The 17614-nt window shown below is 43.4% G+C and overlaps 1 protein-coding gene across 4 annotated transcripts in view; it reads left to right on the top strand.

Moving 5' to 3' along the window:
* Positions 1–17614, top strand: part of scn4ab (sodium channel, voltage-gated, type IV, alpha, b) — a 90830-nt gene that overhangs the window by 25804 nt on the left and 47412 nt on the right. For all 4 annotated transcript variants that reach the window (XM_049560890.1, XM_049560889.1, XM_049560888.1 and 1 more), the window contains exons 6-8: positions 11328–11456; positions 11552–11643; positions 11739–11999. In XM_049560890.1, coding sequence (XP_049416847.1) covers positions 11328–11456; positions 11552–11643; positions 11739–11999 — 482 coding nt within the window. The remainder of the gene's footprint in view (positions 1–11327; positions 11457–11551; positions 11644–11738; positions 12000–17614) is intronic.

Raw genomic sequence — 17614 nt, 5'->3', positions numbered from 1 at the left:
AACCCCTTTAACGGGGGAAAAAAAACGGTAGAAACCTCAGGAAGAGACACTGAGGAGGGATCCCTCTTCCAGGACGGACAGACGTGCAATAGATGTCGTACAGAACAGATCAACATAATAAATTAACAGTAATCCACATGACACAATGAGACAGAGAGAGAGAGAGAGAGAGAGAGAGACAGAGAGAGAGAGACGCAGGTAGTGACAGTATCTTACAACAACATTATTGAAAGTAATAATATTATAGTTATAGTTCTGGTTACTGTGGTACAATATGTTGAAAGTATGTATTAATACCTGGCAGTATACATGTGTGACAATAATCATATGTGTATAATAACAGTAGAAGTATGACTAATGACTAATGATGGCAGCAGCAGCAGCAGGAGGCATCTGGCAGGACCACGGCAGCAGCACAACCACACACGTCACGCTGTCCAGGCACTGCTGTGATATGAGTTAATCTGAGAGACAGTGGAGCACAAAGGCTCTGGAGAAGAAGCCGAGTTAGTGACATCCAGAATGGCCGAGTTAGCAAGATGCAGTAATAGAATACGAGAGAGAGAGAGAGAGAGAGAGAGAAGGAGAGAAGGTGCCTGGTGTATTATAGGGGGGTCCTCCGGCAGACTAGGCCTAAGTCAGCCTAACTAAGGGCTGGTACAGGACAAGCCTGAGCCAGCCCTAACTATAAGCTTTATCAAAGAGGAAAGTCTTAAGTCTAGTCTTAAATGTGGAGACGGTGTCTGCCTCCCGGACCGTAACAGGAAGATGATTCCACAGGAGAGGAGCCTGATAGCTGAAGGCTCTGACTCCTGATCTACTTTTGGAGACCTTAGGGACCACGAGTAACCCTGCGTTCTCAGAGCGCAGTGTTCTGGTGGGATAATAAGGCACTATGAGCTCTCTAAGATATGACAGAGCTTGACCATTTAGAGTTTTATAAGTTAACAGTAGGATTTTAAATTCAATTCTGGATTTTACAGGGAGCCAGTGCAGAGAAGCTAAAACAGGAGAAATATGATCTCGTTTCTTAGTTCCTGTTAGTACACGTGCTGCTGCATTCTGAATTAGCTGGAGAGTTTTTAAGGACTTACTAGAGCTACCTGATAACAGAGCGTTACAGTAATCCAGCCTTGAGGTAACAAAAGCGTGGACCAATTTTTTTGCATCTTTTCGGGTCAGGATAGGCCTAATTTTCACAATATTACACAGATGAAAAAATGAAGTCCGTGAGGTTTGTTTTAAATGAGAATTAAAAGACAAATCTTGATCAAATATTACTCCGAGGTTTCTTACGGTAGTGCTAGAGGCCAGAGCAATGCCATCTAGAGAAACTATGTCATCAGATAAAAAGTCTCTGAGTTGTTTGGGGCCAAGAACAATAACTTCAGTTTTGTCTGAATTTAACATCAGGAAATTGGTGCTCATCCAGGTTTTTATGTCTTTAAGGCAGTTATGGAGTTTAGTTAATTGATTACTTTCTTCTGGCTTCATCGATAAATACATCTGTGTATCATCCGCATAACAATGGAAATTTATAGAGTGATTTCTAATGATGTTGCCTAAAGGAAGCATATATAGAGTAAATAGGATTGTTCCGAGCACAGAACCTTGCGGAACTCCAAAACAAACTTTAGTTTGTAAGCATGATTCATTATGAACGTCAACAAACTGAAAATGATCAGATAAATAAGATTTAAACCAGCTTAGTGCAGAACCTTTTAGGCCAATTAAGTGATCCAGTCTCTGCAGTAGAATTTGATGGTCAATAGTGTCAAACGCTGCACTAAGATCTAATAAAACAAGTACAGAGACAAGTCCTTTGTCTGAAGCAATCAGAAGGTCATTTGTAATTTTAACTAGTGCTGTCTCAGTGCTATGATGCACTCTAAATCCTGACTGAAATTCCTCAAATAAACTATTATCATGGAGAAAATCACACAGCTGGTCTGCGACTACTTTCTCAAGGATCTTTGACATAAAGGGAAGATTAGATATTGGTCTATAGTTGGCTAACACCTCTGGATCCAGGGTGGGCTTTTTTAGTAGAGGTTTAATTACAGCTACCTTAAAAGACTGTGGTACATAGCCTGTTAATAAGGATATATTGATCATATCTAATATATGAGTGTTAACTAAAGGAAAGACCTCCTTAAGTAGCCTAGTTGGGATGGGGTCTAAGAGACACGTTGATGATTTAGATGAAGAAATCACTGCAGTCAGTTCTTGAAGAGAAATTGGGGAGAAGCAATCTAAATATATATTAGGTCTTACAACTGTGTTTGAGGTTAGATAGGTACTATCTGAGGACAGGAGATCATGAATTTTTCCTCTAATAGTTAGAATTTTGTCATTAAAAAAGCTCATAAAATCATTACTGCTAAGGGCTAAAGGAATACAAGGCTCAATAGAGCTTTGACTCTCAGTCAGCCTGGCTACAGTGCTGAAAAGAAACCTGGGGTTGTTCTTATTGTCTTCTATTAATGCTGAGTAATAGTTTGCTCTGGCATTGCGGAGGCCCCTCTTATAAGTTTTGAGTCTGTCTGTCCAGATTAAACGAGATTCTTCCAGTTTGATTAATCGCCAATTCCTTTCAAACTTTAACGATATTTGTTTTAACTTACGGGTTTGAGAGTTATACGAAGGAGCGAACTTTCTTTGCTTTTTTAACTTCTTTTTAAGAGGAGCTACAGAGTCAAGTGTTGTTCGCAGTGAGCCTACACCGCTATCAACAAAATGATCAATTCGGGAGAGGTTAAAGTCGGTACGGGAAACCTCTGTTACTGAAAGACTTGGTATTGAATTTAACGACGGAGTAATCATTTCCTTAAATTTTGTGACAGCACTATCTGATAAACATTTAGTATAGTAACTGTTGCTGAGTTGCATGTAATCGAGTAAAAAGAAATCAAAAGTAATCAAATAATGATCCGATAGCGAGGGATTCTGTGGAAAGACTGTTAGATTACCAATTTCAATTCCATACATCAGAACTAGATCGAGGATATGGTTAAAACAGTGAGTGGGTTCATGTACACCCTGACTGAAGCCAATGGAGTCTAATAATGAGATAAACGCGGCTTACAATAATAACTTTATCTGATTTAAGAACTAAACTGGATAAAAACTCTGAGAATTCAAATACAAATTCAGAATACGGGCCAGGAGCACGGTACACTATAACAAATAAAAGTGGCTGCGAGGTTTTCCAGGTCGGATGTAAAAGACTAAGAACGAGGCTTTCAAATGAATTATAATCTAGTTTAGGTTTAGGGCTGATTAACAGACTAGAGTTAAAAATGGCTGCAACTCCCCCTCCTCGGCCGCTGCCTCGAGGAATGTGGGTATTATTATGACTGGGAGGAGTGGATTCATTTAAACTGACATATTCATCTGGACACAGCCAGGTTTCAGTGAGACTGAGTAAGTTAATATGATTATCTGATATTAATTCATTTACTAACACTGCTTTAGACGATAGAGACCTGATATTTAACAGTCCGCATTTAATTCTCCTGTTTTGTCTTTCTGTCACAGAAGAGGTTTTAATTTTTATGAGGTTGTTATGCACAACTCCTCTTTGTTTAATTTTAGATTCAAATAATTTAGGTGGTCGGGGGACAGATACCGTTTGTATAAGACTATGAAAACTATGGCTGGGTAACTGAACTAGAAGCACAGAGAGGCGTATAGGACTGCGACTCTGAGTCCTGATCTCAACTCTGGGTTGTCAGGGATTTAAATTGCTAATAAAATTTGCCAGGTTCCTAGAAATGAGAGCAGCTCCATCCAAAGTGGGATGAATGCCGTCTCTCCTCATAAGACCAGGTTTTCCCCAGAAAGTTTGCCAATTATTAACGAAACCCACATCGTTTGCTGGACACCACCTGGACAGCCAGCGATTAAATGATGACATGCGGCTAAACATGTCATCACTGGTCAGATTTGGGAGGGGTCCAGAGAAAACTACGGAGTCCAACATCGTTTTTGCATATTCACACACCGAGGCAATATTAATCTTAGTGACCTCCGATTGGCGTAACCGGGTGTCATTGCCGCCAACATGAATAACAATCTTACTGAATCTACGTTTAGCTTTAGCCGGCAGTTTTAAATTTGATTCAATGACGCCCGCTCTGGCCCCAGGGATACATTTGACTATGGCCGCTGGTGTTGCTAACTTCACGTTCCTCAGAATAGAGCTGCCAATGACCAGGGTTTTATGCTCAGCAGGTGTGTCACTGAGTGGGGTAAAGTGGTTGGAAACGTGAACAGGCTGGTGGTGAGCCGTGGGCTTCGGCTTGGAGCTGTGCTTCTGGCGAACCGTAACCAAACCTCCCGGCTGAACGGGAGTTACCGGAGGACAGTTAGCAGAGGCTAAGGCTATGCTATGTGGCTCTGCACTGGCTACAGGGGACTGGCTAACTACCGCAGCTACTGAATGGTTTTCCATGGTGTGGAACCGCGCAGTACAGAGACACTGTCACAGAAACACCAGAAATGACACAACTCGCTTTCCGCAATACGTCAGCACGTCAGACAGTCGCCTGCACACAACACTACACAACACTCCTACACTCCACTACACAACACTACTACACACCACTACACAACACTAGTTCACTCCACTACACAACACTACTACACACCACTACACAACACTCCTACACTCCACGACACAACACTACTACACAACACTACACAACACTACTACACACCACTATACAACACTAGTACACTCCACTACACACCACTACACAACACTCCACTACACAACACTACTACACACCACTACACAACACTCCTACACAACACTACTACACACCACTACACAACACTCCTACACTCCACTACACAACACTACTACACAACACTACACAACACTACTACACACCACTATACAACACTAGTACACTCCACTACACACCACTACACAACACTCCACTACACAACACTACTACACACCACTACACAACACTCCTATACAACACTACTACAACCACTACACTACACAACACTACTACAACCACTACACAACACTACTACACACCACTACACAACACTCCTACACAACACTACTACAACCACTACACAACACTACTACACACCACTACACAACACTAGTCACTCCACTACACAACACTAGTACACTCCGCTACACAACACTACTACACACCACTACACAACACTCCCAACACTCCTACACTACACAACACAACAATACTACACACCACTACACAATACTCCTACACTCCACTACACAACACTACTACACAACACTACACAACACTAGTTCACTCCACTACACAACACTACTACACACCACTACACAACACTCCTACACTCCACTACACAACACTACTACACAACACTACACAACACTCCTACACTCCACTACAAAACACTACTACACACCACTATACAACACTAGTACACTCCACTACACAACACTACTACACACCACTACACAACACTCCTACACAACACTACTACACACTGCTACACAACACTACTACAACCACTACACAACACTAGTACACTCCGCTACACAACACTAGTACACACCACTACACAACACTCCCAACACTCCTACACTCCACTACACAACAATAATACACACCACTACACAATACTCCTACACAACACTACTACACACTCCTACACAACACTACTACACACCGCTACACAACACTAGTACACAACACTACACAACACTCCTACACACCGCTACACAACACTACTACACACTAGAGCTTAGATTCTTTGCCCAAGCCAGGTCGGGCCGGGAGCCCCCCTCCCTCGGACGGGCCTGGTCAGATATGACGTTTTGATTTTTTTAAAGCTATGATTTGATAATGTTATGGGCTATGATATGTATTGTAGCGACCCTGCAGTAAATGTTCGGTAGCACTTTATAATACAGCCCGTGTTTTACGACGTAACTCCCCGTGTCTTACGGCGTAACTTCCGTGTCTGACGGCGTAACTCCCCGTGTCTTACGACGTAACTCCCCGTGTCTTATGGCATAACTTCCCGTGTCTTACGGCATAACTTCCCGTGTCTTACGGCGTAACTCCCCGTGTCTTACGGCATAACTTCCCGTGTCTTACCATATACTTATTGGGACTTTCATGGTAACTCTCTGACATCTACATGGCATTTTAGAGGAACCTGTTGTGTAGGTTCGCTTGTCTTACAGTAGACCTGCCGGGGTCTTACAGTGGAACTGCTACTGTCTTATGCTGTCACTCCCAGTGTCTTATAATGGAACTTCATGCGTCTTACCTTGCACTTACTGGGACTTCCCGGGTGACTCTCTGACATCTACCATGACATTTTGGGGGAGCCTATATGGTTTAGTTTCACTTATGACTTACAGTGTAACTCGCTATGTCTTACAGTAAAACGTCTTACAGTCCAACTCCTGATGTCTTACCATGTAGGCCTACTTATTAAAACTTATAACTATAAAATCAGATATGATTTACAGTTTTAAAATACACGAAAATCATACTGCAATATGTAACCTGTTTAATCACACAATGACAACTTCAGAGTTATAAAATATCTTTATTCTTTACCACGCAGACACCTGGTACTTACATGCTAAGTGCCCAAGACTTCCTGTAAGTACCAGGGACCGGGCTGTATTGTAAAGTGCACACTGTTCACCCTTCCTTACCATGCAGGTACCTAGTACTTACACTCTAAGCACCCGAGACTTCTGCTGTACCTACCAGGACTTTCCTGTAATTACCAGAGACCTACACTGTACTTATCAGGACCGGGCTGTATTGTAAAGTGCACACTGTTCACCCTTCCTTACCATGCAGGTACCTGGTACTTACACTCTAAGCACCCGAGACTTCTGCTGTACCTACCAGGGACTTTCCCTGTAATTACCAGAGACCTACACTGTACTTATCAGGGAGCGGGCTGTATTATAAATTGCACACTGTTCACCCTTCCTTACCATGCAGGTACCTGGTACTTACACTCATTGTGTGATTAAACAGGTTACATATTGCAGTATGATTTTCGTGTATTTTAAAACTGTAAATCATATCTGATTTTATAGTTATAAGTTTTAATAAGTAGGCCTACATGGTAAGACAAAAGGAGTTGGACTGTAAGACATTTTACTGTAAGACATAGCGAGTTACACTGTAAGTCATAAGTGAAACTAAACCATATAGGCTCCCCCAAAATGCCATGGTAGATGTCAGAGAGTCACCCGGGAAGTCCCAGTAAGTGCAAGACGCATGAAGTTCCATTATAAGACACTGGGAGTGACAGCATAAGACAGTAGCAGTTCCACTGTAAGACCCCGGCAGGTCTTAGAGGAGTTACGCCGTAAGACACGGGAAGTTACGCCGTAAGACACGGGGAGTTACGTCGTAAAACACGGGCTGTATTATAAAGTGCTACCAAATGTTCTGTTATAATGTCAGTGTTCTGTGAGTTAATGGCATGTTTGGGATTGAATGAGGTGCGAGTGTGACGGGGATGAGGAGGGCTGTGTGAGTGCGACTGCTGGTGTGTGTATGAGCGAGCTGGAGGAGAGAGCAGGAGTGCACAGATGGAGTTACAGCTAAGTTGTTGTTTGTTGGTTGTTTTGGCATGGTTACAGCCAACAGTAACCTGTACTGTTCAGTAATAAACGGTGGTTTAATTGCCGAATAACTGCATCATCCTTTCCACACGTCCTGGCGGACGCTACAGTATTATACAAAATAAAATTAAACCACACTTTGTATGACACATAAAGTTACAACAAACTTAGTTACAATGTTGCAACACTATGCATTGCGCACAGCCCTTCACCACCTGGATTATGTTTTATTACATAATCATGCTTCCGTGTTGCGCCATTCATTAAGATCCTATGTTTCTGTCATTCAGATAACAAGACTTGTGGTTTAATACTCTTAATTATAACAGCTAACTTATTGAAAAATGTCGGGTTTAAATCGGGCTGGGGCCATTAATTACAGTTAATTGGACTGGTCGGGCCAGTCCCGGACATAACATGCACGTGCTCGGGCTGTGTCAGGCTGGATTTTTTGGGCCCGATCTAAGCTCTACTGCACACAACTACACAACACTACTACACACACTACACACTAATACACACACACTAATATGATTCTGACCAGCTGTGTCTCCATGGCAATGAGATGATGACAGTAGAAACAGGTGGGACTCACTGAGGCTCCACCTGTTTGAGCTTCTTCACACTTAGACTCTTCAGCTACATTGACCAGATCATCAGTGCAGTAGTGGTGTGACACAGGTGGGTCCTGATGATCTGATCGCACCTGTTTGTGATCAACACCTGTTTGTGATCACACCTGTTTGTGACCACACCTGTTTATGATCAGCACCTGTTTGTGATCACACCTGTTTATGACCAACACCTGTTTGTGATCACACCTGTTTGTGATCAACACCTGTTTGTGATCACACCTGTTTGTGATCACACCTGTTTATGACCAACACCTGTTTGTGATCACACCTGTTTGTGATCAACACCTGTTTATGATCAGCACCTGTTTGTGATCACACCTGTTTGTGATCACACATGTTTGTGATCACACCTGTTTATGACCAACACCTGTTTGTGATCACACCTGTTTATGACCAACACCTGTTTGTGATCACACCTGTTTGTGATCAACACCTGTTTATGACCAACACCTGTTTGTGATCAGCACCTGTTTGTGATCAACACCTGTTTATGATCAGCACCTGTTTGTGATCACACATGTTTGTGATCAACACCTGTTTGTGATCACACCTGTTTGTGATCAACACCTAAATTTTGTTGTGCGTTACTTTTATATTTTAAAAGATGAGCAACCCGCCGTCACTTTACTACCACTACTACCCACAATACACAACATTAATACACACTAATACACACACACTTACATGATTCTGACACACTGGCCCTCATTTATCAATCTTGCGTGGAAATTAGTGCAGATCTGAGCGCAGGATTCATCTTACAATAGGATACATGTGTGATTTATGAAACATTCGTATCTGACCAGTCCCAGTGTACAAATGATCAGGCCTTGATAAATGTGGTGGCTGAAATCGATCGTCATTAGCATGTCACGCCCTTAAATATTCGTGGTTCAGAGGCCTCGCCCTTTGAGGTCACAACATGGAGAGGAGAAACATTGCAAAGAAGAGAAACTTTCCTGAGCTGGTAATCGTTACCCTCACGTCTGGGGTGGAGGTAAAAGTAAAAAGTGGTTAGACTTAAAGCTAGCAACAAAACGCCCTTAGGCACAGCAACACGCAGACTGGAGGAGGCCAACCAGACCCCAGCCTGACCCTGACGGGGACTGAGGAAAGAATCTCCTCACTAATCGGGTCAGAATCTATCTCTGGCATAAGTGGTGGTGGTGGAGACACAGACACACTTGCGTCGGAGCCGGAGCAGAATGGTAACAAACAGCCCTCTTTTTGCTTGCATTGTAAAATCGGACAGGTAATTTAACATGACAGTACACTATTGTCCAAATAAATAGGCTTAGACATGTTACACGGGTAAACATTTTTATTGTTTCGTTTAAACGCTGTTTCAGGGCCAGGCACCAGCAGCATGGTTTCCAAGTCTTCTCCCCAGAGCGGTCCCACCGAGCCAGGCAACCGAGGGCGAGTGCGTGCACTCTGCCTCCCGTGCTGGGTCAAGACCAGCAATCATCACAGCAGAGGTCCTGGAAAGGCAAACATAAATATGACGTGTATTGGCTTCAGTTGTTAGCACACTTGAGGCAATTAATAACACGCCAAAAGAAATTAACGAGAATCAAAAAAAAAAAAAAAAAAGCTGAATAAAATGTTTAAATGACTAAACGCTGTCCATTGTCTGTATTGAATATCCCTTTAGCCAATAGCCCCTAGGCTATACTTGCATTACATACTGATTAAATACTTAGCACTTACACAACTTTAAGGTGTACTTTACATTTTAGAAGTGATGAATGAGGTCCTGTCTCCTCCGTATAGCCCCCAGTGGAGGCTGTGCTGGCCACGGTTCCCTGGGCATTGGTTCATCTGGTTGCGCCAGCACATCAAACGGCACTCCATTGTCGAAAACAATATTGTGCAAAACTGCACAGACCAAAATGATGTCGCACACCTTTTCTGGGGTATACAGCAGCATTCCCCCCGCTGGTCCAAGACAGAGCCACCTGCCTTTGAGCAACCCGAAGCAGCGCTTCACCGTGACCCATGTGCATGTGTGCGCACTGTTAAACCTGTGCTCCTGCTCTGTGGCAGGGTTTGCCAGCAGGGTTATAAGGTATTGAAGGGATAACTTTTGTCATCTAGAACAAGAACCATACCAAAATGATAGTCAATTAATAGCCTACTTTGTTTACATTTATTTACTCCGGCTCTGCAGTGCGCCCTCCTGTAGCCGTGCGCCCACGCAACTGTTATGGAATGTAAATGAGTCGTACGTCCCCCCCCCCCCCCCCGGCCACTTGACTACCACATTTAGTAGTGATAGCCTGGCATCACAAATTATCTGTAAGTTAATATAAGAGTGGTAATTTTTGCGATTGATGAATGCGTAATCATTCATGGTTACTTTATTTCATTTTGTTTTATTCGTTTTGGGAATCCTTTTTAATATGTACCGAATATGTGGCTGCTTATGCTTAGATGACAAGTTTGTCGTTTGTTTCATAATTATTTTCAGACTCAGCCATTTTGCTGTGCTGCACCGCAAATCCACACTGACTCAAACTTGTGTACACGAGCTGAGACCTGACCTGAGATTTGATCGTAGCGTCTACTCACGTCCAAATTGATAAATGCCAAGCCTTGCGTGAAAATGGTCGTGCGCACAGTTTTCTGTCGTACATTCGTTTGATAAATGAGGGCCATTGTGTTTATGGCAATGGGCGATCTGCCGTCATCATCATGTGTATTGTAAGTATTATTTGCTGCAGCCTGTAGGGGGCACTGACAGGAGTTTATTTTTGATCTACAGATTATTTATTTATTCATAAATTAATTATTTGTTTATAGATAAGATATTGATTAATTGATTCCTCACAGCTACCAGCTAGAAAATAAAAACACGTCTATAATGACGTTAGATGTTTATGTTGTTGTTTTGGGGGCAGGGCAGCTGTGGTCTGGGGGGAGCAGTGGGTTGTCACATCATCAGAAGATCAGTGGTTTGATCCCCAGCTCCTCCAGTCTGCATGCCGAAGTATTGTGTTGAGGGGGAGGGGTTCTACTGATGGCGATGTGATCAGTGTCTGGTCAGTGTGTGTCTGACAAACTTCTCTGTTGTTGAACAGGTACGTGTTTACCTTCATCTATACGTTTGAAGCAACAGTTAAAATCATGGCCCGAGGATTCTGTGTCGGAGGTTTCACCTTCCTCAAAGACCCCTGGAACTGGCTGGACTTCATGGTCATCAGCATGGCGTAATCCTCAATGCACACCTGAGATACACCTTCTCATCACGGACTCAAACACACATGACAATGATGACAATGATGATGATGTCACTGTGTTTCAGGTACCTGACAGAGTTTGTAGATTTGGGAAACGTCTCTGTGTTGAGGACGTTCAGAGTTCTTCGAGCTCTGAAGACGATCACAGTCATTCCCGGTCAGTTTGTGTCTCATATTATAAATCCACTTTGATTCCGTGGTGATGAGTTCACAGTTCTGATTGGTCGGTCTGCTTTTAACCCTTCCCCTCAGGTCTGAAGACGATTGTCGGAGCTCTCATCCAGTCAGTGAAGAAGCTGGGTGATGTCATGATTCTGACACTGTTCTGCCTCAGTGTCTTCGCTCTGATTGGTCTGCAACTCTTTATGGGAAACCTGCGGCAAAAATGCGTCCTAATACCTCCGCTGTTGCTTAGCAACTACACGTCTGACATCAACCTTAACGTCAGTTCCCATGGAAACAATACAGGAAGCAGTGAGGACTTTGATTACTTTGAGTTCATCAACAATCCAGGTACGATGAAAGTTTGTGAATTACAAGGTTCAAATATTAACACAACTACGTCTAATATGATGACAACTAATATTATAACAACGACTACTACAACTATCAATTCAATCAATCAATTTTATTTTATAAAGCCCAATATCACAAATCACAATTTGCCACAGAGGCTTTAAAGCATATGACATCCCTCTGTCCTTAGGACCCTCACAGCTGATCAGGAAAAACTCCCCAAAAAACCCTTTAACGATGAAAAAACGGTAGAAACCTCAGGAAGAGCAACTGAGGAGGGATCCCTCTTCCAGGACGGACAGACGTGCAATAGATGTCGTACAGAACAGATCAGCATGATAAATTAACAGTAATCTGCATGACACAATGAGACAGAAAGAGAGAGAGGGAGACAGAGAGAGATGCAGGACAGACGGTAAAGATAAAAGCTTACAACAACATTAATTTAAGTAATAATAGTATAATAATAAGCACGGCTATTGTGGTACAATATGTTGTAGGTATATATTAATATATGATAGTTTATATATATGACAATAATAATCATATCTGTATAATGACAGAAGTATGACAAATGATAACAGCAGCAGTAGGAGGCATCACCCAGGTACTTACAGGATGTCACCATCTCAATGTGCATTCCCTGCATGTTCACCGGTGTTGGGGGGAGGAGTCTGTGCTTGCGAAAATCCACCACCAGCTCTTTGGTTTTTCCCTAGTTGATCTGGAGGTGGTCCCTCAGGCACCAGTCCACAAACACCTGGTTCAGGGGCCCCGGTACTGTAGATAACCAAGTCCAATAGGTAGTAGAGTCCAGTTAGTGACATGCAGTAGAGCCCAGTTAGTGACATGTGGTGGAGTCCAGTTAGTGGCATGCAGTAGAGTCCAGTTAGTGGCATGTAGTAGAGTCCAGTTAGTGGCATGCAGTAGAGTCCAGTTAGTGACATGCAGAAGAGCCCAGTTAGTGACATGTGGTGGAGTCCAGTTAGTGGCATGTAGTAGAGTCCAGTTAGTGGCATGAAGTAGAGCCCAGTTAGTGACATGCAGTAGAGTCCAGTTAGTGGCATGTAGTAGAGCCCAGTTAGTGACATGCAGTAGAGTCCAGTTAGTGGCATGAAGTAGAGCCCAGTTAGTGACATGAAGTAGAGCCCAGTTAGTGACATGTAGTAGAGCCCAGTTAGTGACATGCAGTAGAGCCCAGTTAGTGACATGTAGTAGAGCCCAGTTAGTGACATGCAGTAGAGCCCAGTTAGTGGCATGTAGTAGAGTCCAGTTAGTGACATGCAGTAGAGTCCAGTTAGTGGCATGAAGTAGAGCCCAGTTAGTGACATGTAGTAGAGCCCAGTTAGTGACATGCAGTAGAGTCCAGTTAGTGGCATGTAGTAGAGCCCAGTTAGTGATATGCAGTAGAGTCCAGTTAGTGGCATGTAGTAGAGTCAAGTTAGTGGCATGCAGTAGAGTCCAGTTAGTGGCATGTAGTAGAGTCCAGTTAGTGACATGTAGTAGAGTCCAGTTAGTGGCATGCAGTAGAGTCCAGTTAGTGGCATGTAGTAGAGTCCAGTTAGTGACATGCAGTAGAGTCCAGTTAGTGGCATGAAGTAGAGCCCAGTTAGTGACATGAAGTAGAGCCCAGTTAGTGACATGTAGTAGAGCCCAGTTAGTGACATGCAGTAGAGCCCAGTTAGTGACATGTAGTAGAGCCCAGTTAGTGACATGCAGTAGAGCCCAGTTAGTGGCATGTAGTAGAGTCCAGTTAGTGACATGCAGTAGAGTCCAGTTAGTGGCATGAAGTAGAGCCCAGTTAGTGACATGTAGTAGAGCCCAGTTAGTGGCATGCAGTAGAGTCCAGTTAGTGGCATGTAGTAGAGTCCAGTTAGTGACATGCAGTAGAGCCCAGTTAGTGACATGTAGTAGAGCCCAGTTAGTGGCATGCAGTAGAGTCCAGTTAGTGGCATGTAGTAGAGTCCAGTTAGTGACATGCAGTAGAGTCCAGTTAGTGGCATGAAGTAGAGCCCAGTTAGTGACATGAAGTAGAGCCCAGTTAGTGACATGTAGTAGAGCCCAGTTAGTGACATGCAGTAGAGCCCAGTTAGTGACATGTAGTAGAGCCCAGTTAGTGACATGCAGTAGAGCCCAGTTAGTGACATGTAGTAGAGCCCAGTTAGTGACATGCAGGAGAGCCCAGTTAGTGACAGGTAGTTCAGTCCATTTAGTGACATGTATTAGAGTCCAGTTAGTGACATGTAGTAGAGCCCAGTTAGTGACATGCAGTAGAGCCCAGTTAGTGACATGTGGTGGAGTCCAGTTAGTGGCATGCAGTAGAGTCCAGTTAGTGGCATGTAGTAGAGTCCAGTTAGTGACATGCAGTAGAGTCCAGTTAGTGGCATGAAGTAGAGCCCAGTTAGTGACATGAAGTAGAGCCCAGTTAGTGACATGTAGTAGAGTCCAGTTAGTGACATGCAGTAGAGCCCAGTTAGTGACATGTAGTAGAGCCCAGTTAGTGACATGCAGGAGAGCCCAGTTAGTGACAGGTAGTTCAGTCCATTTAGTGACATGTATTAGAGCCCAGTTAGTGACATGTAGTAGAGCCCAGTTAGTGACATGCAGTAGAGCCCAGTTAGTGACAGGTAGTTCAGTCCATTTAGTGACATGTATTAGAGCCCAGTTAGTGACATGTAGTAGAGCCCAGTTAGTGACAGGTAGTTCAGTCCATTTAGTGACATGTAGTAGAGCCCAGTTAGTGACATGTATTAGAGCCCAGTTAGTGACATGCAGTAGAGCCCAGTTAGTGACATGTAGTAGAGCCCAGTTAGTGACATGCAGGAGAGCCCAGTTAGTGACAGGTAGTTCAGTCCATTTAGTGACATGTATTAGAGCCCAGTTAGTGACATGTAGTAGAGCCCAGTTAGTGACATGCAGTAGAGCCCAGTTAGTGACAGGTAGTTCAGTCCATTTAGTGACATGTAGTAGAGTCCAGTTAATAACATGCAGTAGAGCCCAATTAATAACATGCAGTAGAGCCCAATTAGTGACATGTAGTAGAGCCCAGTTAGTGACATGCAGTAGAGTCCAGTTAGTGACATGAAGTAGAGCCCAGTTAGTGACATGCAGTAGAGCCCACTTAGTGACATGCAGTAGAGCCCAGTTAGAAACATGTAGTAGAGCCCAGTTAGTGACATGTAGTAGAGTCCAGTTAGTGACATGAAGTAGAACCCAGTTAGTGACATGCAGTAGAGTCCAGTTAGTGACATGTAGTACAGTCCAGTTAGTGACATGCAGTAGAGTCCAGTTAGTGACATGCAGTAGAGCCCAGTTAGTGACATGAGGTAGAGCCCAGTTAGTGACATGCAGTAGAGTCCAGTTAGTGACATGAAGTAGAGCCAAGTTAGTGACATGAAGTAGAGCCCAGTTAGTGACATGCAGTAGAGCCCAGTTAGTGACATGCAGTAGAGTCCAGTTAGTGACATGTAGTAGAGCCCAGTTAGAAACATGTAGTAGAGCCCAGTTAGTGACATGCAGTAGAGTCCAGTTAGTGACATGAAGTAGAGCCCAGTTAGTGACATGAAGTAGAGCCCAGTTAGTGACATGTAGTAGAGTCCAGTTAGTGATATGAAGTAGAGCCCAGTTAGTGACATGCAGTAGAGCCCAGTTAGTGACGTGTAGTAGAGCCCAGTTAGTGACATGCAGTAGAGCCCAGTTAGAAACATGTAGTAGAGCCCAGTTAGTGACATGTAGTAGAGTCCAGTTAGTGACATGAAGTAGAGCCCAGTTAGTGACATGCAGTAGAGTCCAGTTAGTGACATGTAGTACAGTCCAGTTAGTGACATGCAGTAGAGCCCAGTTAGTGACATGCAGTAGAGCCCAGTTAGTGACATGCAGTAGAGTGCAGTTAGTGACATGCAACAATCCCGAGTTAGCGAGATGCAGTAACAGTACATGAATGTTAACAAGAGAGAGAGAGAGAGAGAGAGACAGTGCTCGGTGTATTATAGAAGGTCCACCGGCAGACTAGGCCTATGTGAGCCTAACTAGGGGCTGGTCCAAAACAAGCATGAGCTAGCCCTAACTATATGCTTCATCAAAAATAAAGTCTTAACTCTTGTCTCAAATGTGGAGATGGTGTCTGCAAAACAGGAAGATGATTCCACAGGAGAGGAGCCTGATAGCTGAAGGCTCTGGCTCCTGATCTACTTTTGGAGACTTTAGGGACCACGAGTAACCCTGCGTTCTCAGAGCGCAGTGTTCTGGTGGGATAATATGGCACTATGAGCTCTCTAAGATATGACGGAGCTTGACTATTTAGAGCTTTATAAGTTAACAGTAGGATTTTAAATTCAATTCTGGATTTTACAGGGAGCCAGTGCAGAGAAGCTAAAACAGGAGAAATATGATCTCGTTTCTTAGTTCCTGTTAGTACACATGCTGCTGCATTCTGAATTAGCTGGAGAGTTTTTAAGGACTTACTAGAGCTACCTGATAATAGAGAGTTACAGTAATCCAGCCTTGAGGTAACAAAAGCGTGGACCAATTTTTCTGCATCTTTTTGGGTCAGGATAGGCCTAATTTTCACAATATTACGCAGATGAAAAAATGCAGTCCGTGAGGTTTGTTTTAAATGAGAATTAAAAGACAAATCTTGATCAAATATTACTCCGAGGTTTCTTACGGTAGTGGCAGAGGCCAGAGCAATGCCATCTAGAGAAACTATGTCATCAGATAAAGAGTCTCTGAGTTGTTTGGGGCCAAGAACAATAACTTCAGTTTTGTCTGAATTTAACATCAGGAAATTGGTGCTCATCCAGGTTTTTATGTCTTTAAGGACAATCAACAATGGAAATTTATAGAGTGATTTCTAATGATGTTACCTAAAGGTAGCATATATAGAGTAAATAGGATTGGTCCGAGCACAGAACCTTGTGGAACTCCAAAACAAACTTTGGTACGTAAGGATGATTCATTATGAACGTGAACAAACTGAAAACGATCAGATAAATAAGATTTAAACCAGCTTAGTGCTGAACCTTTTAAGCCAATTAAGTGATCCAGTCTCTGCAGTAGAATTTGATGGTCAATAGTGTCAAACGCCGCACTAAGATCTAATAAAACAAGTACAGAGACAAGTCCTTTGTCTGAAGCAATCAGAAGGTCATTTGTAATTTTAACTAGAGCTGTCTCAGTGCTATGATGCTATGATCAGAAAACTAAAACAAAGAATGAGTAAGACGGGAAAAAAGTACTACTACTACTACTACTGCTACTGCTACTGCTGCTACTATTACTACTACTACACCTACTGCAACTGCTTCTACTACTGCTACTAGTACTACTACTGCTACTACTACTACTACTGCTGCTACTATTACTGCTAGTACTGCTACTACTACTACTACTACTGCTACTATTATTGCTACTACTACTACTGTTGCTGCTTGCACCGCCATGCACCACCTACCCGCTGCCACTACCACACCGCGACCGCACTGCTACTACCACTACTTACCACCACCACCACCGCCACCGCCACCACCACCACCGCTACCACCGCTACCACTCTACCACCGCCACCGCTACCACCGTTACACCCACCGCCACCGCTCTACCACCGCCACCTA

This window comes from Epinephelus fuscoguttatus, linkage group LG19 (assembly GCF_011397635.1).
Source record: "Epinephelus fuscoguttatus linkage group LG19, E.fuscoguttatus.final_Chr_v1".
NCBI lineage: Eukaryota > Metazoa > Chordata > Actinopteri > Perciformes > Serranidae > Epinephelus > Epinephelus fuscoguttatus.
Note: the sequence above shows the minus strand (reverse complement) of the source record. Positions and strands in the feature narration are given on the sequence as shown.